General features: G+C 42.3%; 1 protein-coding gene across 1 annotated transcript in view; it reads right to left on the minus strand.

Moving 5' to 3' along the window:
- The window catches only part of KCNQ3 (potassium voltage-gated channel subfamily Q member 3), a 297,565-nt gene that overhangs the window by 100,059 nt on the left and 173,144 nt on the right, over window positions 1–24,362 (minus strand). The window contains exons 4-5 of the mRNA XM_073632266.1: window positions 13,112–13,287; window positions 3,065–3,217 (exon numbers count right to left, since the gene is read on the minus strand). Of these exons, the coding sequence (XP_073488367.1) occupies window positions 3,065–3,217; window positions 13,112–13,287 (329 nt within the window). The remainder of the gene's footprint in view (window positions 1–3,064; window positions 3,218–13,111; window positions 13,288–24,362) is intronic.

A 24,362-nucleotide genomic window follows, 5' to 3' on the forward strand; every position in this document is an offset into this window, starting at 1 on the left:
GCCGGCTTGTATGTATCCTGTCCAGTCACCACCTGCTGCCGTTTTTCCCAATGATCTGAGTCACACTGTGGTTCTTACCTATTCATGGACTAGTTGGACTTGAATCATTGTCTGTTGCTTTTCATTTTCTGTTTTCAATAGCCCGTATTTTTATTTATGTTATTGTTATTTCAGTCTATATTATACACAGATACCATCTTATGTCAGTGAGCGCTGACTCACTCACTTTTTAGTTGGTGAATTGTTTGCATATTGTCTTCTTTATCAGATCGCTCACTTATGAACCCTGTACTGCCTCTAATGCCGCGTACACACGGTCGGACTTTACGGCAGACTTTGCCCTGCGGACTTTTCGACGTACTTTACGACGGACTTTCTGAATGAATGGACTTGCCTACACACAATCCACCAAAGTCCGTCGAATTCGTACGTGATGACGTACGACCAGACTAAAACAAGGAAGCTCATAGCCAGTAGCCAATAGCTGCCCTAGCGTGGCTTTTTGTCCGTCGAACTAGCATACAGACAAGCGGACTTTTCGACCGGACTCGAGTTCGACAGATAGATTTAAAACATGTTTCAAGTCCGTCCAACTTTTGAGCAAACAAAGTCCGCTGGAGCCCACACACGATCGAATTGTCCGACAAAATCCAGTCCGCCGGGCAAAGTCTGCCGTAAAGTCCGACCGTGTGTACGCGGCATTAGAGCTGACCTTCAGTCATTTTTTTCAACTTTCCATCTATTAAATCTTCTGCCCTTGTAGTGCTAACTTTCAATAGTAAAAAAAAAAAAAAAAACACATTTCTGCCAGGAAATATCTTATACAGCCCACTTCCTGTTTCCTGTGTGGTCATTAGCCTAGGCTTGTGACATCATGCACAGCTATCCCATAGAGATACATGTATGTCTGTTTTTCTTTTCTTTTGGATGGATTAAAAACAGACATTCGGAACGGCCTTGTGAAAGGAGCCTAATGCCGCGTACACACGAGCGGACTTTACGGCAGACTTTGCCCGGCGGACGGGATTTCGTCGGACAATGCGATCATGTGTGGGCTCCAGCGGACTTTGTTTGCTCAAAAGTTGGATGGACTTAGATTTGAAACATGTTTTAAATCTATCCGTCGAACTCGAGACCGGTCGAAAAGTCCGCTCGTCTGTATGCTAGTTCGATGGACAAAAAGCCACGCTAGGGCAGCTATTGGCTACTGGCTATAAACTTCCTTGTTTTAGTCCGGTCATACGTCATCACGTACGAATTCAACGGACTTTGGTGGATTGTGTGTAGGCAAGTCCGTTCATTCAGAAAGTCCATCATAAAGTCCGGCGTAAAGTCCGCTCGTGTGTACGCGGCATTACTCTAAACAGGTAACCTGTAAAGGTGTTTAAAATGCCGGCCTATGGAGATTTCTAAGTACCGTAGTTTGATGCCATTCCACGAGCGTGCACAATTTTGAAGAGTGACATGTTAGGTATCTAACAGAGAGTGATCTCTACAATATAATGCACCTCATCCCGATTGTTGAAAATTATGAAGAAGGAGGATTGGGATTATTGCGGTGCTTGAAATAATTATTGCATATAAGAATTATATACAGTAGTTTCTTTATTGGTACAAAAAAGAGAAAGAGAGACACAAGGTTCAATTAAAACCAATTGTAGAGCATATACATATTGCATGTAATGGGTCGCTGGTGTCCCAATAAAAGAAGGTGGTCACAAGTATAAGTGTTATGTCCCGACATGTTTCGCCAGTCATGGCTTCCTCAGGGGATTGTTTGGGACCACCACAAATAGCCCAGCTCTAGCATAATGTACAAAGCAAAATATCAGTTGATTATACAAATATAAACATATACAGGTGTAAAAAGGAAACAAAAAAACAACATTTGTCATGGCTTCAAGAGAACACACAGCACCTACCTTGGCCAATCCCGAACCAGGAAATGGATATAATGGGGGAACCCCCTCAAAGGAAAAGGGGGAGGGGGTTTAGGGAGGTATAAAGGTGTACTTTATGCTAGAACTGGGCTATTTGTGGTGGTCCCAAACAATCCCCAGAGGAAGCCATCGCTGGCGAAACATGTTGGGACATAACATCTACTTGTGACCACCTTCTTTTATTTGGACACCAGTGACCCATTACATGCAATATGTATATGCTCTACAATTGGTTTTGATTGAACCTTGTGTCTCTCTTTCTCCTTTTTGTACCAATAAATAAACTATATAATTCTTATATGCAATAATTTTTTCAAGCACTGCAATAATCCAAATCCTCCTTCTTCATCATGTTAGGTATCTATTTACTCAGCGTAACATCATCTTTCATATTATACAAAAAATTGGGGTATGTATTGCGTTTTTTTTTTTTTTTAATTCATTACAATAATTTTTTTCCAAAAAAAATGCTTTTGAAAAACCACTGTACAAATACTGTGCGACATAAAAATTTACAACGATCACCATTTTATTTCCTAGGGTCTCTGCTAAATATATATATATGTTTTCTAGCAAAAAATACTAATTTAAACTTGTAAACAAAATGTGACAGAAAAGGCTTGGTCTACAAGTGGTTAAAAAAAAGTAAATAAAGGGAAAAAAACACAGCGCTATTTGTGTAGAGGAGGGGAGAAGGGGTGGATAGGAGGGATGAGTGTTTGGAGGCTGAAGATCCACTTTAATATCAGTGGTGTAGTGGGTAGCACTCTCGCCTCGCAGTAAAAAGGGTTGTTGGTTCGAATCCCAACCATGACACTACCTGCCTGGAGTTTGCATGTTCTCCCTGTGTCTGCGTGGGTTTCCTCCGGGTACTCCGGTTTCTTCCCACACTCCAAAGACATGCTGGTAGGTTAATTGGATCCTGTCTAAATTGCCCCTAGTATATGAATGTGAGTTAGGGACCTTAGATTGTAAGCTCCTTGAGGGTAGGGACCGATGTGAATGTACAATGTATATGTAAAGCGCTGTGAAAATTGATGGTGCTATAAAAGTACTATAATAATAATAATGAGAAAAAGTGAAGAGAACATAAAATGAACTTTTCACTCAATCGCACTACTTACCAAACCCCACCAGAGGGCATCGGCGTACGTTTCAAAATCCTCTTTGGTTTCCCCTTTCTCGTTCAGTTCATGATCGTCTTTCTCCACCAAGTAGACAAGAAAGGAGGACAAAATGAGTGTCAGGAATCCGATATACCAGGCTGTGATGAGTTCCTGAAAAGAAATGTTTTGCATGATGAGAATTGCGCTGTGGGATGCCCATGCGTACATACTGGAGACATCACACCAATCAGAACACCACCATTCATAACTATAGTGTCACTCCAAGGAAGAAAGCAACATTTTGCACATGGATTTAATTATAGTGTATTCTCACCATCCTGAGTTAGGCTGGAATACAGGTGCAACCGCGCATGTGCGTGTTCCTGTGCGTCGCATGTAGGACAGACCATTCATTTCAAAAGGCTGCCCTACATGCAAGTAATGGAGAAAAGAAGTCTCTGACCCTGACCCTGGCCAACACCATGTGGTTTGGAGCCTGTGAAAACACGCCTGTTAACAGATGCGCGGGGGCGTGGCACTAACAATCAATGGCCCCGCCGTGCGTCTGCTAAAGGGCAGCAGATTTCTGATTTTTTTTGCGTGTTCCGAACACGTAAAGGTGTGAACCTAACCTCACCTATTCTGTAGTTATAAAAATATCATTTTTGAATACTTTCACATTTTTTTTCTATATGTGCTCAACAATATTTTTGTATTACATTTAGAGATTTGAAGGTTCGATACTAGAGGCAGAGTAACTACTGATTTTACCTGTTCAGCAACTCGGATATCAGCCATTGTTTTCAGTGAATCAGTTGACTCACAGAGATATAAAAAAGTTACAGAGGTATGAAAAGTTCCCTGAACGAACCTGACACACACTGGTGCAGTCCCAATGAAACTTACAGTATTCTGTGTTACAGTATAGAACTGCCAGGTATGATCGTAAGCGCCATCTAGTGGCCATAATGCAGACTTTGTTTTTAAATACCTCAGTTAGGAGTTTTGGCCACTAGATGGCGCCTACAAATCATTGACTGCAGTTCTAAAACACGGAATACAGAAATATTCGCTGTAGCGGTGCAGATGTGTGTCACACTTATTAATAAAAAAAATGTACAGTGGGGACGGAAAGTATTCAGACCCCCTTAAATTTTTCACTCTTTGTTTTATTGCAGCCTTTTGCTAAAATCATTCAAGTTCATTTTTTTCCTCATTAATGTACACACAGCACCCCATATTGACAGAAAAACACAGAATTGTTGACATTTTTGCAGATTTATTAAAAAAGAAAAACTGAAATATCACATGGTCCTAAGTATTCAGACCCTTTGCTCAGTATTTAGTAGAAGCCCCTTTTGATCTAATACAGCCATGAGTCTTTTTGGGAAAGATACAACAAGTTTCTCACACCTGGATTTGGGGATCCTCTGCCATTCCTCCTTGCAGATCCTCTCCAGTTCTGTCAGGTTGGATGGTAAACGGTCTCTCCAGAGATCCTCAATTGGGTTTAAGTCAGCGCTCTGGCTGGGCCATTCAAGAACAGTCACGGAGTTGTTGTGAAGCCACTCCTTCATTATTTTAGCTGTGTGATTAGGGTCATTGTCTTGTTGGAAGGTAAACCTTCGGCCCAGTCTGAGGTCCTGAGCACTCTGGAGAAGGTTTTCATCCAGGATATCCCTGTACTTGGCCGCATTCATCTTTCCCTCGATTGCAACCAGTTGTCCTGTCCCTACAGCTGAAAAACACCCCCACAGCATGATGCTGCCACCACCATGCTTCACTGTTGGGACTGTATTGGACAGGTGATGAGCAGTGCCTGGTTTTCTCCACACATACCGCTTAGAAATAAGGCCAAAAAGTTCTATCTTGGTCTCATCAGACCAGAGAATCTTATTTCTCACCATCTTGGAGTCCTTCAGGTGTTTTTTTAGCAAACTCCATGTGGGCTTTCATGTGTCTTGCACTGAGGAGAGGTTTCCGTTGGGCCACTCTGCCATAAAGCCCCGACTGGTGGAGGGCTGCAGTGATGGTTGACTTCCTACAACTCTCTCCCATCTCCCGACTGCATCTCTGGAGCTCAGCCACAGTGATCTTCGGGTTCTTCTTTACCTCTCTCACCAAGGCTCTTCTCCCCCGATAGCTCAGTTTGGTCGGACGGCCAGCTCTAGGAAGGGTTCTCGTCATCCCAAACGTCTTCCATTTAAGGATTATGGAGGCCACTGTGCTCTTAGGAACCTTAAGTGCAGCAGATTTTTTTTTGTAACCTTAGCCAGATCTGTGCCTTGCCACAATTCTGTCTCTGAGCTCTTCAGGCAGTTCCTTTGACCTCATGATTCTCATTTGCTCTGACATGCACTGTGAGCTGTAAGGTCTTATATAGACAGATGTGTGGCTTTCCTAATCAAGTCCAATCAGTATAATCAAACACAGCTGGACTCAAATGAAGGTGTAGAACCATCTCAAGGATGATCAGAAGAAATGGACAGCACCTGAGTTAAATATATGAGTGTCACAGCAAAGGGGCTGAATACTTAGGACCATGTAATATTTCAGATTTTCTTTTTTAATAAATCTGCAAAAATGTCAACAATTCTGTGTTTTTCTGTCAATATGGGGTGCTGTGTGTACATTAATGAGGAAAAAAAATGAACTGAAATGATTTTAACAAATGGCTGCAATATAACAAAGAGTGAAAAATTTAAGGGGGTCTGAATACTTTCCGTTCCCACTGTATATCATTAAAAACAACAAAATTTTAATGGAAGACCTCTTGCATACGATACTCCTGTTTGAGCACCTACTTTTTCAGACTTTTTTTTTCATGCATTTTCGCGCAAAATTTCCGCACATGCACAGAAGCTTGTTCTCATGTTGTCAATGGACAATCTGTGCGAATGTCCGCGCATGAGGCGTAAATTACTGACCAAGAATGCAGATTTTTCAATTATTTTTTTTTTTTACTGAAGAAAACACTGCGCTTCTTTACACGCCTGTGTGCACAGGCACATTACAATTAATGGGGCTGTATTTTAGCTCAGTAAAAAAATAAGCTGTACTGAGCTTTTTTAAGCTGCAGTGTGCAAGAGGCCTAACAGTTTTAACCACTTGACCTCCAGAAAGGTTTTGCCCCCATTGTGACCAGTCAATTTTTTTGCTATTCAGCACTGCGCTGCTTTAACTGATTGCGCGATCATGCAACACTGTACCCAAATTACATTTACAGTGCTTTGAAACAGTATTCATACCCCTTGAAATTTCCCATATTTTGTCATGTTACAGCCAAAAATGTAAATGTATTTTATTGGGATTTTATGTGATAGACCAACACAAAGTGGCATGTAATTGTGAGGTGGAAGAAAAATGATAAATGGTTTTCAAATTTTTTTACAAATAAATATGTGAAAAGTGTGGGGTACATTTGTATTCAGCCCCCTTTACTCTGATACCCCTAACTAACATCTAGTGAAACCAATTGCCTTCAGAAGTCACCTAATTGGTAAATAGAGTCCACCTGTGTGTAATTTAATCTCAGTATAAATACAGCTGTTCTGCGAAGCCCTCAGAGGTTTGTTAGAGAACCTTAGTGAACAAACAGCATCATGAAGGCCAAGGAACACACCAGACAGGTCAGGGATAAAGTTGTGGAGAAGTTTAAAGCAGGGTTAGGTTATAAAAAAATATCCCAAGCTTTGAACATCTCACAGAGCACTGTTCAATCCATCATCCGAAAATGGAAAGAGTATGGCACAACTGCAAACCTACCAAGACATGGCCGTCCACCTAAACTGACAGGCCGGGCAAGGAGAGCATTAATCAGAGAAGCAGCCAAGAGGCCCATGGTAACTCTGGAGGAGCTGCAGAGATCCACAGCTCAGGTGGGAGAATCTGTCCACAGGACAACTATTAGTCGTGCTCTCCACAAATCTGACCTTTATGGAAGAGTGGCAAGAAGAAAACCATTGTTGAAAGAAAGTCATAAGAATTCCCGTTTGTAGTTTGTGAGAAGCCATGTGAGGGACACAGCAAACATGTGGAAGAAGGTGCTCTGGTCAGATGAGACCAAAATTGAACTTTTTGGCATAAAAGCAAAACGCTATGTGTGGTGGAAAACTAACACTGCACATCACCGTGAACACACCATCCCCACCGTGAAACATGGTGGTGGCAGCATCATGTGGTGGGGATGCTTTTCTTCAGCAGGGACAGGGAAGCTGGTCAGAGTTGATGGGAAGATGGATGGAGCCAAATACAGGGCAATCTTAGAAGAAAACCTGTTAGATTCTGCAAAAGACTTGAGACAGGGGTGGAGGTTCACCGCAGGACAACAACTCTAAACATACAGCCAGAGCTACAATGGAATGGTTTAGATCAAAGCATATTTATGTGTTAGAATGGCCCAGTCAAAGTCCAGACCTAAATCCAATTGAGAATCTGTGGCAAGACTTGAAAATTGCTGTTCACAGACGCTCTCCATCCAATCTGACAGAGCTTGAGATATTTTACAAAGAAGAATGGGAAAAAATGTCACTCTCTAGATGTGAAAAGGTGGTAGAGACATCCCCAAAAAGACTTGCAGCTGTAATTGCAGTGAAAGTTGGTTCTACAAAGTATTGACTCAGGGGGGCTGAATACAAATGTACCCCACACTTTTCACATATTTATTTGTAAAAAATGTTGAAAACCATTTATCATTTTCCTTCCACTTCACAATTATGTGCCACTTTGTGTTGGTCTATTACATAAAATCCCAATAAAATACATTTATGTTTTTGGTTGTAACATGACAAAAGGTGGAAAGTTTCAAGGGGTATGAATACTTTTTCAAGGCACTGTATATCATTGTTTTCACACAAATAGAGCTTTCTTTTGGTGGTATTTATTCACCTTTTTTTTCTTTTTCTTTTTGCTATAAAAACAAAAAATATTGAAAATGTTCTGTTATAAAATTTTGCAAATAAATAATCTTTCTTTATAAATTGAGACCAAAATTTATTCTGCTACATTTCTTGGTTAAGAAAATTAACACAAATCAGTGTATATTATTTAGTCTGTGTGAACGTTATAGAATCCACAAACTATGAGATATATCTGAAAATTTATCAGTCCTGATGTATCATCATCATCAGCCGATCTCATTTCTTGGGGCCCTAAAATTTCAGGACAGTTTGACCCCTTTATGTAAAGTAGAGAGTCAAAGGTATTTGGTAAAATGCATGGCGAGTTTTTGAAGTTGTCATTTTTTGTCACAATTTTTTGGAAAATGAAGAAAACGTCCATGGTGTGTTGGACCTCAGCAGAGAGATTGCTGCTTCATCAAGTGTAAGCATTCTCCTCTGCAGTATGCTGGTAGAGTTTGAGCTTCTCTGCTCTGCAGCTGCTTTCTTAAAGCGGACTTCCAGCATGTATTAAAAAAAAAAAAAAAAAGTACATTTTCAGCAAGTACAGAAAATACCTGTTGATCCTGCCAGAAATGCAGTGTCCTTGCCACTTCATGTGAATTGAACACAAATATTAATGACATAATAATAAATAATAATAAAAAGTTTTTATTATTATTATTGTTATTTATTATTAATTCATTATGTTCCATTCGTTTAGATGCGGCATTCCTAAGTTCGGATCTCCATCTCTACTGCATGCTGCAGTTTCCATATCTCTGTTAGATGCTATGCATTTCCTATGAGCCGGTCCATACAATGCGATGATCCGAGGACCCAGCGGCAGACCAGCACGGGTGATACTTTCAGAGTCACAGCTGTTATGCTTTTCATGATCCTCTGTAGTGGGGGATCATGTCTGTTTGGTAAGAAACAACCCCTTCTATACCGGCGGTGGATCACATCTTTACGTCACACAGTGGATGTTTTTTGTTTTGCACGGGTGGACGACATTTGCCATTATTATACACAGAGACTTATCTTTTAATGTTCGCACTTTACACCCATTTAATTTTGTTTTTAATTTGAATTTTTTTTGTAGTGATTATCAATTTACTCACTTAGTTTCATATGTTATTACTTATAAATAAGCGCGATTCTTGGGTTTTTATACTATAATTTAATAGTTAGTTATTACTTATTTCAGATTTTCGAATTTTCAGGTTTTCGGGTTTTCGAATTTAAAAAATTTACGAATGTACGATTTTCGAATTTATGAATTTTGCAAATATTCGAAAAAATTAATCAAACGGGTTTTCGTTAATTCGGATGTTTCCGAATCAACGAATTTAATGAATTTTGTTAAAAAAAAAAACTAATTCTGAACGCAACAAATTGCACATGCCTGTTAGTGATTAGCTGCAATAGAGGGCAAGTGGAAGTTCTGGGAGTCTAATAGACCCATGGGGGGGGTTGACTGGAGTGCAAAATCTGGTGCAGCTCTGCATGGTAGCCAATCAGCTTCCAGTTTTATTTGTCAAAGCCTAATTGAACAAGCTGAAGTTAGAAGCTGATTGGCTGCCATACACAGCTGCACCAGATGTTGCAGTTTTAGTAAATCAACCCCACAAGGTCTACAAAAAGAACACTTGTCGCCTGCCCATGATATCACATAGGGAGCTTGTTACACCCCTTGTGATAGCAATAAAATTTAAATGCAAAATAAATCAATAAATGCAAAAAAATTGTAATGAAACAACTAAAAATAAGGCAATATCAAAGACAGCTCTCGGTCCCCACTAACAACCAGTACTGGCTCTAGATCATGTGACCACTGTGAAAACCAATCACAGTAGTCACATGGTCGCCAATCCTTCCCGCCCCCTTGGGCATTAAGAACTTTTTAGAGGCACACCGGGGCAGGCGGGAAGGGGTTAAAATACAGGTTAAAATGCAGTAAGTCTCTGCGATATGTGATCATTTCAATGTTTTTCTCTCTTTAACCCCCAAGTTGGGTGGGCCTTGGCACCAAGCGGACGCATATTTTGCATACCAATTAGCAGACACAGCTGTGTGGAGAGCGTGCACATTCCGAAAATAAGAATGAAAATCTGAAAATTCAAAAGAATGAAAATCCAAAAATTTGAAAACCCCAAAATCTGAAATAATAACTAACTAATAATAACTATTAAATTATAGGTATTGGAATTTCCTTTGGCTGTTAGTGAACATAACGAATAGGCATGTGCAATTCGTTTCGTTCCGAATTCGTTTTTTAATGAATTTCGACAAATTCGTTAATTCGGGAATATCCGAATTAACGAAAACCCGTCTAACAAATTTTTTCCGAATATTCGTAAATTCGGTAAGATTGGACATTCGTAAATTCGGTCATTCGCACATTAGTAAATTAGTGAATTTGTAAATTTGTAAATTCGAAAATTCGGAAATCTGAAATAATAGTTAACTAATAATAACTTAACTATTAGTAATTATTAGTAACTTTTAAATTATAGGTATTGTAATTTCCTTTCAAATTTGGCTGTTAGTGAACGTAACACATACAAATTTATCCGAAGTTATGAATGATCCGAAAAAACGGAATGGAACGTAATGAATTAATAATAATAAATAACAATAATAATAATAACAACGTTTTATTATTATTATTTATTATTAATTTGTTCCGTTCCATTTGTTTAGATGCAGCATTCGTTTTGGATAATTCGTATTTGTTACGTTCACTGACAGTCAAATTTGAATGACAATACCTATAATTTAATACTTAGTTACTATTTCAGATTTTTGAATTTTCGGGTTTTTGGATTTTCAAACTTCGAATTTACAAATTTCCGAATTTTCTAATTTACAAATGTACGATTTTACGAATTTACGAATGTACGAATTTACAAATGTACAAACGTAAAAATGTACAAATGAACGAATGTTCGAATTTACGAATGTACGAATGAACGCATTTAGGAATTTACGAATGAACGAATTTACGAATCGTGATCATAACGAATGACCCGAAAAACGAAAAAAATATTAAACTAATGAAACGAAAACGAAAATTAACAAATTCTTTGGCTGTGCACATGTCTAATAACGAATACAAATTTATGAATTATCAGAAATAACGAATGCTGTATCTAAAAGAATGGAAGGTAACGATCTAATAATAATAAATAACAATAATAATAATAAAACCTTTTCATTATTATTATTTATTATTAATTTGTTCCATTCCATTTGTTTAGATGTGGCTTTTGTTATTTCGGATAATTCGTAACTTCAGATAAATTTGTATTCATTACGTTCACAAACAGACAAATTTGAAAGGAAATTCCAACACCTATAATTTAATAGTTAGTTATTATTAGTTAGTTATTATTTCAAATTTTACTGATTTTCTTTTTTTCAGATTTTTGAATTTTTGGATTTTCGAATTTTTGAATTTCCGAATTCTGAAAATTCAAAGATTCGGAATTTGAAAATTCGGAAATCGAAAATTTGGAAATTAGGAATTCGAAAATTTGGAAAATCGGAATTCGGAAATTTGGAAATTCGGAAATTCAGATATCGCAAATTCGAAAATTCGGAAATGTGAAAACTCAAAAATGCAAATTTTCGGATTTTCAAATTCCGAATTCCAAATTTTAGAATTTCCAAAAAAAGCAAAACAATGAAAACGAACAAATTTTTTGTCAGTGCACATATCTACTAAACTTCTACTTTAATACACAGAGCATGCAGGATGCTCACTTTACAGGAAATGCTTGGCTTTCTATTAAACAAGCCCAGCAGTGCCCATGCGCTTGTTGGCCGCCCATGTAACTTACTGATTAAAGTATGCCATGGATAGAGTGGAGAGGGATTAGAAGATCTGTCGGGTTTTTATTGCTGTCTGTGTCCCCGTTAGGGCGATTCACCCTCTCTATTTGTTCTGTGTACTGTTATCAAATGAAAGAAAATTCCAGCTTTTTGTTTGTCATCAGGAACAGAGGGGGCTTTTCCAATGGAGACAACAAGGGATTGCCTCACTTTGGAGCGATTTCCTTTCACTTCCTGTTTTGGCTATAGGACAGGAAGTTAAGGAAAATCTCTCCAAATGGATGCAAATGGCAAAAAAAAATGACAGGGGTTAAAACCCTCCCTTACTCTATCCAAAAATGATCAAAAAAAGTTTTGCCTATAGTTCTACTGGAAGATGTGTCTGCTAGGAAAGAGGGAAAGGTAGTGTCCATCCTGTGAGCCATTCATCAGTCTATGTAATCTGATCGCTGCTATGCAGCTCTATATAGTAGCAGTGCATTTTCTGAGCCTATTACAGCAGAACTTAACCCTAAAAGGGGACTTTCCACTTTATGCCCCCCCTTCCTACCTGGTTTTGATAGATACCCTCATACTTCTAGTCAGAGCACCATGGCTTCACCAGAAGTCCTCACAAAACCCCCTCCCCCCCGCTCGCAATGGTCTGGGACATGTCCCAGGTCCCAGTGCAGGAAGCGGCTTGCGCATGCGCACTGGGAACCCGGTTGTGAAGCCGCAAGGAATCACAGCTGGCTGTCAACGGTAAACCTGTTGAGGAAGAACCGGTTGGGGTGAGGAGGGCGCTGGATCCCTGGACAGGTACGTTTTTTTTTTTTTCAATTAAAAGTCAGCAGCTACAGTATTTGTAACTGCTGACTTTTATTCATATTTTTTTTAGCGGATTTAAAATGTTAGAATTTTAGACAAAATGTCATTGTCTGCAGATCACGACAGGAAATAAAAAACCGGAACAAGTATCCAATCAAGTAATAAAATGTACCTTTCCCTAAAAAAAAAAAAATCCTGCATTTCCAACCAGAGGCTGACCTTTCAATTAGTAACTTCAATTTCCACCAAGTATCATCAGATCTCACTATGTTCTCTACAGGAAGCTGGATGAAGCCAAGCTTGGCCAAGCACGTCTGAGGCATCTTCTACCAGTTTCAGTTGGCTGACCTCTATTAGGACCTTTGCTGACCTCTGTTTCCACTATAACATTTTTAGGTGTCACCTGAACAGTAATAGAAGGAAATTGTCCCGTGGGAACACTTTTTGCGGTGACAACCAAGACCGAGGCATCTTCCACCAGTTTAGGTTGGCTCACACCTATTAGGACCTTTGCTGACCCCTGATTCCACCTGGCAGCACTGACCTTGCTATGTGAACAGATGGCTGAACCCAGGAGCTTCCAGGTCCCTCCTCTCCGGTCCATACGCAGCATCCGCAGGATCTGAAGGAAACGCAAACTTCGAAGAGATGTGGCCAAGACATTTCCCTGATTTTTCCCCACGGCCACCACAGGAATGGAGGCCACCAGGACAAAAATATCTGCAAAAAAGCAAAAGAACAAAAAGTGATTCACCACAGCAGGAACTGAGCTGCTTGTTCCTGCTATCGCGCATTCCTTTACATGTCTGGATGTTCTGTGGCAATCACCTTTCTTACATTATGCAATGCTGGTTTTAAATTGGATACATGTAAGTGCAATACTTCTTAACAAATTCAATCCCTAAGAGGTTTTACAGCGTTTGTGTTTTGTTTGGATCCAGCTATATGGTTGATGTGTGTTGGCGGAGTCCTTTGGATACTTTGGAACTTTTCCTGACGTGGTTTTCTCATACATCCCCTGTTGGTGATTTCTACTGGGATTATTACATCAAGCCTGTTGGACCCTTCATAATAAATGGTCCAGGCTCTCTGGTAAGAGTCCAACTTACTGTGGTGGTGGTGGTGGCATACTCACCTGGTAGAGGGATTTGGATCCATTCTTATCCACAGTTGAATCACAGAGTTTGATATCTTGATGTAAATATGGTCCATCCGAGAGACCGACATTTTTGGACTGGTATATATTTTATTATATATATATATATATATACAGTATATATATATATATTGTATATTTAATTTTTGATCTATCACTTATTTTCAGCGCAACACTTTTTTTGTTCTTTGGGATAGGATATACCTATGTATGAAATGTTTAAGTTACTTGTTATTTTGAATGTTTCTATGGGTTTTTTTGTTTATTTTTTGTATATATATATATTTTTTTTTTCTTGGTTGCTAGCTTTATCATTCTACTCATCAGTTCCCTCCTTGCAATTATTTTATTTGATTTAGATTATGGGTTAGGGTTTTGGTGTGCAGTTATGTGAATAAAGATATCTATTTTTTATTAAAAATATTTTTCTTTTATATATATTTTTTTATGTATTGATTTTGCCAAGGCACCTAAAGGTCTTTTAAGTGATCCCTTAAAGTGTTACTAAACCCAGGAGCCTGCATTCAATATATCTGGTCTCCCACAGTACACGGGAATGCAATTATTTCAGTAAATATGAAGTGCTTAATACTTTTTCTCATCAGTAGACATGTGCACTGATGAAAAATTCATTCGTCTTTGTTTCATTCGTTTTTTGTTTTTTTTTAATTTTTCGAGTCATTTGTTATGATCACAATTTCTTAAATTCAAAAATCCTAAAATCCAAAAATAAGAAAGAAAATCTGAAAATTTGAAAGAATAACTTACTAATTAATAATAACTAACTATTAAATTATAGATATTAGAATTTCCTTTCAAATTTGGCTGTTAGTGAACGTAATGAATACGAATTTATCCGAAGTTGCGAATTATCCGAAATAACGAATGCTGCATCTAAACAGATGGAACGGAATGAATTAGTAATAAATAATAATAACAACAAGTTTTTATTATTATTATTGTTATTTATTATTAATTCATTACGTTCCATTCATTTAGATACGGCATTCATTTCGGATAATTCGTAACTTCAGATAAATTCATATTTGTTACGTTCACTAACAGCCAAATTTGAAAGGAAATTCCAATACCTATAATTTAATAGTTAGTAATAGTTAAGTTATTAGTTAGTTATTATTTCAGATTTTCTAATTTTCAGGTTTTCGGGTTTCCGAATTTCCGAATATTTGGAAAAATTTGTTAAAAAAACTAATTCGGAACAAAACGAATTGCACATATCTACTCATCAGCAGTATAGAGCAGTCTTATGACATCTATCAGTGTCTGGTTAAAGCTTGTAGGAGGAGTTTTCATTCTCCCCTGGCTGTCCTATGAGGCTGCATGACCCCTGACCCTCTGTCTGGACAGTGCTGATTGGCCCTGTGCTGATCACATGCACCCTCTAAAAAACTCTCTCACAATACACACCAAACTAAGCATGTGCAGAGTGCACCCAAGGCTCTGTACTATCAAGAGATGGATTGGGGACAGTGGAAGAAGGGGAGGATCAGAAAGACAGGATTAAACAGCCTTTTTACGCAATGTGCAGGATTAACCCCTTAGGTTCCACCGTGAGTACAACAATCATGCTTTACTACATATACAGAGTGATTTTACTGTTGTGGGTTTAGTAACACTTTAAGCTCTTTATAGATTGTTATACCATTATTATCGTTTGGAGACAAGGTGATGTTCCTAGTTTTGGGGATTGTTTTCCTTTTGAGAGCATTTTTTAAAGTTTGTGAATTGGTCCTCCTATACAGTTATTTACTTCCAAATTTCTTAGAATTTTCTTTTGACACAAATTTGAAACAAAAATGTTCAGTTTGCACAGAACAAAGATGGAACGGTCACTAAAATGAAATGCATGCACAGTTAGCTGTTCCCATTTCTTTCCACAAGATGGCAGAGTAAGACATCATTTTTGTTACAGAGGAAGCATGTGTGGTTTTTTTTTTTGTTTTTTTGGGCTAAAAGGCATTTTTTGCGGGGGGTTTGTATTAGAAGCTGCCATTTTGGAAACTCCTAACCCACAGGATAATGTTTACCTTGCTCTTCAATCCAGCAATCTACCCAGTCAGTGCCTCTCTATACAGCACAGGTCCTATTCATTGCTATGGATACACCGAAAGACTGCTGGAGGCCACCATAAGTACAGTATGGCTTACTCAACCTTGTCTGCAGAAACAATGCTGAATCGGGAAGAAGAGTCAGTAATATCTCAAGTGGGCTGCACTGGATTTAATAAAGGGCAACTTCAGTAAAGGTTAAGTTGTTCCTTAAAACATAACCTGTGCTTTGCCCATGCCAAGTTTTCTTTAATTCTCCCCTGGCACATACCTTTCCTATGTTCCCCCATTGCTCCTTTCAGCGTAAGAAGCCAAAGGATATACCCCGCATGCGACTTGCTCCATGTGACAGCGCTGGGTCAACTAACACCATTACCTAGGGAGCCCATATCCCTGTGTAAGCTACAACTTCGGCCACTCTTAATTTACACAGTACAATACTTCACTCCTGGCAGCAGAGGGAGCTGGAGGGCACTGGCATGATAACGGAAAATTGTATCAAATACTTACCGTTATTTTCTTTTCCTGACGCCAAACCATGGAAGCATACCAGTGATAGAGCTCCGCCTCTTGACCACTCCCTCAGGACAAGTGAATAGCATAAAAAAAGGCATAGTTAGCCGCCCCCCTATTCTTTGTAACAAGCCGCATACCGAAACATACTGTGCAAGGGTGGGTCCGTATGCTGCCATGGTTTGCCATCAGGAAAGGAAAATTACAGTAAGTATTTGATACAACTTACCGTTTTCCTGACACCAACATGGCAGCATACCAGTGATAAATAACTAGCTGACAGGTTGGGTACTGCATAACCCCTTGCCGACCAGCGCACGACGATATACGTTGGCACAATGGCACAGCTGGGCAAATGGGCATACAGGTACATCCCCTGTAAATCACGGCATAGTGGGCGCCCGCACGCCCGCCGCGTACTCCGTGAGCATGCCCGCGGGTCCCACGGACTCAATGTCCGCCGGGGGCCCACGATCGTGTCACGGAGCGGCAGAACGGGGCGATGCCTAGGTAAACAAGGCATTTCCCTGTTCTGCCTAGCAACCTGACAGAGATCTACTGCTCCCTGTCATCGAGAGCAGTGATCGCTGTCATGTTCTAGTGAGACAATCCCCCCCACAGTTAGAATCACTCCCTAGGACACACTTAACCCCTTGATCGCCCCCTAGTGTTAACCCCTTCCTTGCCAGTGTCATTTACACAGTAATCAGTGCATTTTTATAGCACTGATCGCTGTATAAATGACAATGGTCCCAAAATAGTGTCAAAAGTGTCTGATGTGTCCGCCATAATGTCGCAGTCACGATAAAAATCGCAGATAGCCGCCATTATTGCTTTTTTTTCAAAATTGAAGTTTTTTTGTTTATAGCGCAAAAAATAAAACCCGCAGAGGTGATCAAATACCACCAAAAGAAAGCTCTATTTGTGGGAAAAAAGGACGTCCATTTTGTTTGGGTGCAACGTCGCACGACCGCACAGATGTCAGTTAAAGCGACGCAGTGCCGAATCGCAAAAAGTGCTCTGGTCAGGAAGGGGTAAATCCTTCCGGAGCTGAAGTGGGTAAACAATTTTAGTTTTATTTACAATGTAAGAGAAGATTGGATTGTTCTTCTCCCAAAGTCTACAGCTAATAAAGGCACCCAGATCTACCCTATAATGCCTTAGGAAGGTATTTTGAGAGGACCATGAAGCTGCTCTGCAGATGGTCTCCATAGACACATTTGAAAGGGCTGCCCACGAGGTGCTACCTTCCTGGTAGAGTGTGCAGTCACCATTGAAGAGAGTTCACACCCTCTTGCCCTGTATGCTCTGTGAATAAGCTTGACGATCCAGCTCGCCAAAGGTTCTTGAGGTAGCCTCCTTTCCTTTGTGTTTTCCTACTGGGATTATGAAGAGCTTATCTGAGCATCTGAAGGGTGCAGTGGCTGACAGTAGGGATGAGCCGAACACCCCCCGGTTCGGTTCGCACCAGAACCTGCGAACGGACCGAAAGTTCGCACGAACGTTAGAACCCCATTGACGTCTATGGGACTCGAACGTTCGAAATCAAAAGTGCTCATTTTAAAGGCTAATTTGCATGGTATTGTCCTAAAAAGGGTTTGGGGACCCGGGTCCTACCCCAGGGGACATGTATCAATGCAAAAAAAACTTTTAAAAACGGCCGTTTTTTCGGGAGCAGTGATTTTAATGATGCTTAAAGTAAAAAAAAAAAAGTGAAATATTCCTTTAAATATCGTACCTGAGGGGTGTCTATAGTATGCCTGTAAAGTGACGCGTGTTTCCCGTGTTTAGAACAGTCCCTGCACCAAATGTCATTTTTAAAGGAAAAAATCTGATTTAAAACTGCTTGCGGGTTTAATGTAATGTCGGGTCCTGGCAATATGGATGAAAATCAGTGAGACAAACGGCATGGGTACCCCCCAGTCCATTACCAGGCCCTTTGGGTCTTGTATGGATATTAAGGGGAACCCCGCACCCAAATTAAAATAAGGAAAGGTGTGGGGTCACCAGGCCCTATATACTCTGAACAGCAGTATACAGGCTGTAGGTTTGTTGTTAAGTAGAATCTCTTTGTAATTTTGAACGGGTACATTTTTAACGTGTTTAGCTCCAGCCAAAAAATCTTTTTTAAGCTTTTTGGAAAACATAGGGAAGGGTTATCACCCCTGTGACATTTGTTTTGCTGTCTTTCCTCCTCTTCAGAAGATTTCACCTCACTTTTTGTCCCAATGGATTGGAAAGCATCAGTGGAAAGGAGAAATGTTTTTCCCATATTAACTCTTACAGGAGAGAATTTCCCTTCCTAGGGGTAGATTTATTCTCACTTCCTGTTGTCTCCTTCCGTTTGCAAGTAGGAGTCGTTTGTAAGTTAGTTGTTTGAAAGTAGGGTCCTGCCCTATATACTCAGCAGAAATTTGGGCCTTAGGTGTTGCTGTGGCCACAACACTGTAAGCCCTCACAGGGCTCTGCTGTGAAATATTAGATCAAGAATTGTAATTACATGCCCCTGTTGAACAGGAGCTGAAAAATTAGGCCTTAGGCACCGGTGCTGGTGCCACAACACTGCAACCCCTCACAGACACTCTAGTTGGAATGCAGGAACGAGCCCTGCTGCAAAGTATTGCATCAAAAATTGTAATTACACGCCCCTGTTAAACAAGGGCTGAAAAATTGGGCCTTAGGCACTGGTGCTGGTGCCACAACACTGCAACCCCTCACAGACACTCTAGTTGGAATGCAGGAACGAGCCCTGCTGCAAAGTATTACATCAAAAATCGTAATTACACGCCCCTGTTAAACAGGGGCTGAAAAATTGTGCCTTAGGCACTGGTGGTGGCACCCAGAACCAAAAATGTTCTTACAAGCTATCAGCGTGATGATTGAGGAGGAAGAGGATAATTACTCAGGGATAGTCACTCAGCATCAGCATAGGCAGTCTTTGAAGGGATCTGAGATTTCAAAAAAAATTATTCGGTTACATCAGCATCAGGTGCTTGGTAGCTGGTGGTGATCCAAGACTCATTCATTTTTATGAAGGTCAGTCGATCGACCGAGTCAGTGGACAGACGCACCCTGTGATCGGTTACCACGCCTCCAGCAGCACTGAATGTGCGTTCCGAAAGAACGCTGGATGCAGGACAGGCCAGTAGCTCAATTGCATACTGTGCAAGCTCTGGCCGGTGATCCATCCTCAAGACCCAGTAACCCAGAGGATTTTCGGTGGGAAAGGTGTCCAAGTCTGATCTTGCCCCTAGGTATTCCTGCACCATGTAAAACAGACGCTGGCGATGGTTGCTTGAACCGATCATACCTTGGGGCTGCGGACCAAAAAATTGTCTGAACGCATCGGTCAGACGGCCACCTTCTCCACCGCTCCTTCTTTGACTGACCGAAGCCTCAGCAACACGTTGTCCAGAAACAGGAGTTTGTAACCTCCCAGTCTCTGGGAACGCGTTGCACAGACCTTTCTGCAAGGCCTCCCGAAGATGTTTCATCCTCTGCTCCCTCTGCGATGGCAAGATAAGGTCCGCAACCTTACCCTTGTAACGTGGATCAAGGAGGGTTGCCAGCCAGTATTGGTCCTTCTCCTTGATACCACGAATACGAGGATCCTTACGCAGGCTTTGCAGGATCAGGGAGGCCATGCAGCGTAGGTTTGCTGAGGCATTCGGTCCGGAGTCCTCTGGGTCACTAAGGACGACATGGTCCGCAGCCACCTCCTCCCAGCCACGTACAAGTCCATGTGTTTCTTGGGACTGATCCCTTAAAGACTGCTGCTGATGCTGAGTGCCAGGCTCCACCTCCATACTGACACAATCTTCCTCCTCCTCCTCCTCTTCCTCCTCGTCCTCTTCCTGTGTGATCGGCGGGCACGCAGGAACACTGTCTGGATAAAGGGGGCCTTGAGAGCTAAGGAAGTCCTCCTCTTCCTGCCTCTGTTCTGCCTCAAATGCCCTGTCCATTATTCCACGCAGCGTGTGCTCCAACAGGTGGACAAGGGGGACAGTGTCACTGATGCATGCACTGTCACTGCTCACCATCCTCGTGGCCTCCTCAAATGGTGACAGGACAGTGCATGCATCCCTGATCATGGCCCACTGGCGTGGGGAAAAAAAAACAAGCTCCCCTGACCCTGTCCTGGTGCCATAGTCGCACAGGTACTCATTGATGGCCCTCTGCTGCGTGTGCAGCCGCTGCAGCATGGCCAACGTTGAGTTCCACCTGGTGGGCATGTCACAGATTAGGCGGTTCTTGGGCAGGTTAAACTCCTTTTGGAGGTCCGTCAGCCAAGCACTGGCATTATATGACCGGCGGAAATGCACACAGACTTTCCTGGCCTGCCTCAGGACATCCTGTAAGCCCGGGTACCTGCCCAAGAACCGCTGCACCACCAAGTTAAGGACGTGAGCCAAACAGGGCACATGGGTCATTTGTCCCTGTCGGAGGGCAGAGAGGAGGTTGGTGCCATTGTCGCAAACCACCATTCCTGCCTTAAGTTGGCGTGGCGTCAACCACCTCTGAACCTGCCCCTGCAGAGCTGACAGAACCTCTGCCCCAGTGTGGCTCCTGTCCCCCAAGCACACCAGCTCAAGCACTGCATGGCATCTTTTGGCCTGCGTACTTGCGTAGCCCCTTGAATGACTACGGAGCACCGCTGGTTCCGAGGAAGAGGCCATGGAGGAAGAAGAAGAGGAGGGGGTGGAGGAGAGAGGTGTGTCACAATCATTAGCATTTCGGAGGCGTGGTGGCGGAACAACCTCCAACACTACTGCACCTTGTCCTGCATCCTTCCCAGCTGCCAGCAGAGTCACCCAATGCGCCGTGAAACTTAGGTAACGTCCCTGTCCATGCCTGCTGGACCATGAGTCAGCGGTAATATGCACCTTACCGCTGACCGCCCTGTCCAGCGAGGCATGGACATTGCCTTCCACATGCTGGTAGAGAGCCGGAATTGCCTTCCGTGAGAAAAAGTGGCGTTTGGGTACCTGCCACTGAGGAACCGCACATTCCACAAACTCACGGAAGGGGGCAGAGTCTACCAACTGAAAAGGCAGCAGTTGAAGTGCTAGCAATTTTGCCAAGCTAGCATTCAACCGTTGGGCATGTGGATGGCTGGGAGCAAACTTCTTTCGGCGGTGCAGCAGCTGGGGCAGGGAAATTTGCCTGGTACAATCTGACGTCGGTGTACCAAAATCAGATTGCCCACAAGTACGTGGCTGTGACACACCTAATTCTACACCTTCATTCCTCTCAGTGCAGGTCTCAGAGAGGACTGAAGGTCTAGTGGGGTTGGAAATCTCAGCTGATGAGGAGCAAGCAGAGGTCCTCTTTGTTCTTTGGTGTGGGTCTTTTAGATACGCTTGCCAACAAACTGCATGGCAGGTCAACATATGTCTGGTCAAGCATGTGGTACCCAAGCGGGAGATGTTTTGGCCACGCGAGATACGCTTGAGACATATGTTGCAAATAGCAGCGGTGCGATCTGATGCACTCGTCTCAAAAAAGGAGCACACCAAAGAACTTTTTGAATAACGCGCAGAGACTGCAGCGCCCTGCACATGTGGAGCTTTGGGGTGTGATGCAGTCAATGTGCTGCCCTTAGGCTGGCCCCTGGAGGGCATCCTGCCTCGTTGGTGATGTGCCGCCTCCTCCTCCTCCTCCTCCTTCTCCTCTCTCCTATCAGGCACCCACGTTGAGTCAGTGACCTCATCATCCCCTCCCTCCTCATCACTGGAGCAAACCTGGCAGTATGCTGCAGCAGGGGGAGCATGACTGCCAGATTGCTGTCCTTCTTGGGCACCCCCTCTGTCCGTGCTCGTGTTACTGCCTTCATCGAGCTCAGTATCATCATCAGAGCCTTCCAAACGCTGGGCATCCTCCTGGAGCATGTACCCAACACTGTGGTCAAACAGTTCGAGGGACTCCTCAGGAGGACATGGTGGGGCTAGGGAAGGAGTCACTGATGACATTGAGCCAAGGGAAGAGGCCGCTGCTTTGCCAGACAAAGTACCCTGGGCATGGGTGAGAGAGGATGAGGAGGATGAGGACGGCTTGGTCATCCACTCGACCAAGTCTTCCGCATGTTGCGGCTCAACATGGCCAGCTGCCGAAAAAAAGGCCAAGCGTGTCCCATGGCCACGTGCTGATGAGGATGCACCGTCTCCACGACCAGCACTAGACACAGAGCCTGCTTGCCCTCTCTTATTGGCTTGTGACTGTCTGCCTCTCCTTCTTGGCCTTCCAGACATACTAATGGCCTGTAGCTGCACTAAGCTGGGATATATATATATATGTACTGATACTGCAGCTAGCAAAATCAACTGCCTGCCTGTAGTATGAGAACACCACCAACCTTCTACAGGTAGCTTTAGCTGAACACTGTGAGGTGGACGCACCCCACTAACTTGTAGGTTTAGCTGAACACTGTGAGCAGGACGCACTGCACTAACTGTAAATAGTCTAGCTGCCTGACTGTGGTACTAATAGGATCAAAAGAACACCAGCAATTTTCTTTAAAATACTGTAACAAGACAAGCCTGCCTGTCAGTAAGAAGATAACAGGAACGGATCTAGCTGAACACTGTGAGCAGGACGCACCCCACTAGCTTGTAGGTTTAGCTGAACACTGTGAGGTGGACGCACCCCACTAACTTGTAGGTTTAGCTGAACACTGTGAGCAGGACGCACCCCACTAACTTGTAGGTTTAGCAGAACACTGTGAGCAGGACGCACTGCACTAACTGTAAATAGTCTAGCTGCCTGACTGTGGTACTAATAGGATCAAAAGAACACCAGCAATTTTCTTCAGGTAGCTGTATTTACTGTAACAAGACAAACCTGCCTGTCAGTAAGAAGATAACAGGAACGGATCTAGCTGAACACTGTGAGCAGGACGCACCCCACTAGCTTGTAGGTTTAGCTGAACACTGTGAGGTGGACGCACCCCACTAACTTGTAGGTTTAGCTGAACACTGTGAGCAGGACGCACCCCACTAACTTGTAGGTTTAGCAGAACACTGTGAGCAGGACGCACTGCACTAACTGTAAATAGTCTAGCTGCCTGACTGTGGTACTAATAGGATCAAAAGAACACCATCAATTTTCTTCAGGTAGCTGTATTTACTGTAACAAGACAAGCCTGCCTGTCAGTAAGAAGATAACAGGAACGGATCTAGCTGAACACTGTGAGCAGGACGCACCCCACTAGCTTGTAGGTTTAGCTGAACACTGTGAGCAGGACGCACCCCACTTACTTGTAGGTTTAGCAGAACACTGTGGGCAGGACACACTGCACTAACTGTAAATAGTCTAGCTGCCTGACTGTGGTACTAATAGGATCAAAAGAACACCAGTAATTTTCTTTAAAATACTGTAACAAGACAAGCCTGCCTGTCAGTAAGAAGATAACAGGAACGGATCTAGCTGAACACTGTGAGCAGGACGCACTGCACTTAATGTAAATAGTCTAGCTGCCTGACTGTGGTACTAATAGGATCAAAAGAACACCAGTAATTTTCTTCAAAATACTGTAACAAGACAAGTCTGCCTGTCAGTAGGAATATAACAGGAACGGATCTAGCTGAACACTGTGAGCAGGACGCACTGCACTAAATGTAAATAGTCTAGAAGATAACAGGAACGGATCTAGCTAAACTGAATACAGTGTATATATATATATATATATATGCAACACCTGGGATGCATATATATATATACACAATACACTTTAAGTGCAGCTAACTGACTGACTGTCCTGCCTAATCTAGCTAACTCAAATGAAATGACACTGTCTCTCTCTCTCTCTAAGCACACCGGAACACACTGCACAGGGCCGCCGTGCAGGCGGCCTTATATAGTGTGGGGCGTGTACTAAATCCCCTGAGCCATAATTGGCCAAAGCCTCCTTGGCTTTGGCCAATTATGGCTCTCTGTTAAAGCGGCGCTGTGATTGGCCAAGCATGCGGGTCATAGTGCATGCTTGGCCAATCATCAGCAAGCAATGCACTGCAATGCCGCAGTGAATTATGGGCCGTGACGCGCCACACGAATTTGGCGCG

The sequence above is a fragment of the Aquarana catesbeiana genome, linkage group LG05 (genome assembly GCF_042186555.1).
Source record: "Aquarana catesbeiana isolate 2022-GZ linkage group LG05, ASM4218655v1, whole genome shotgun sequence".
Lineage (NCBI taxonomy): Eukaryota > Metazoa > Chordata > Amphibia > Anura > Ranidae > Aquarana > Aquarana catesbeiana.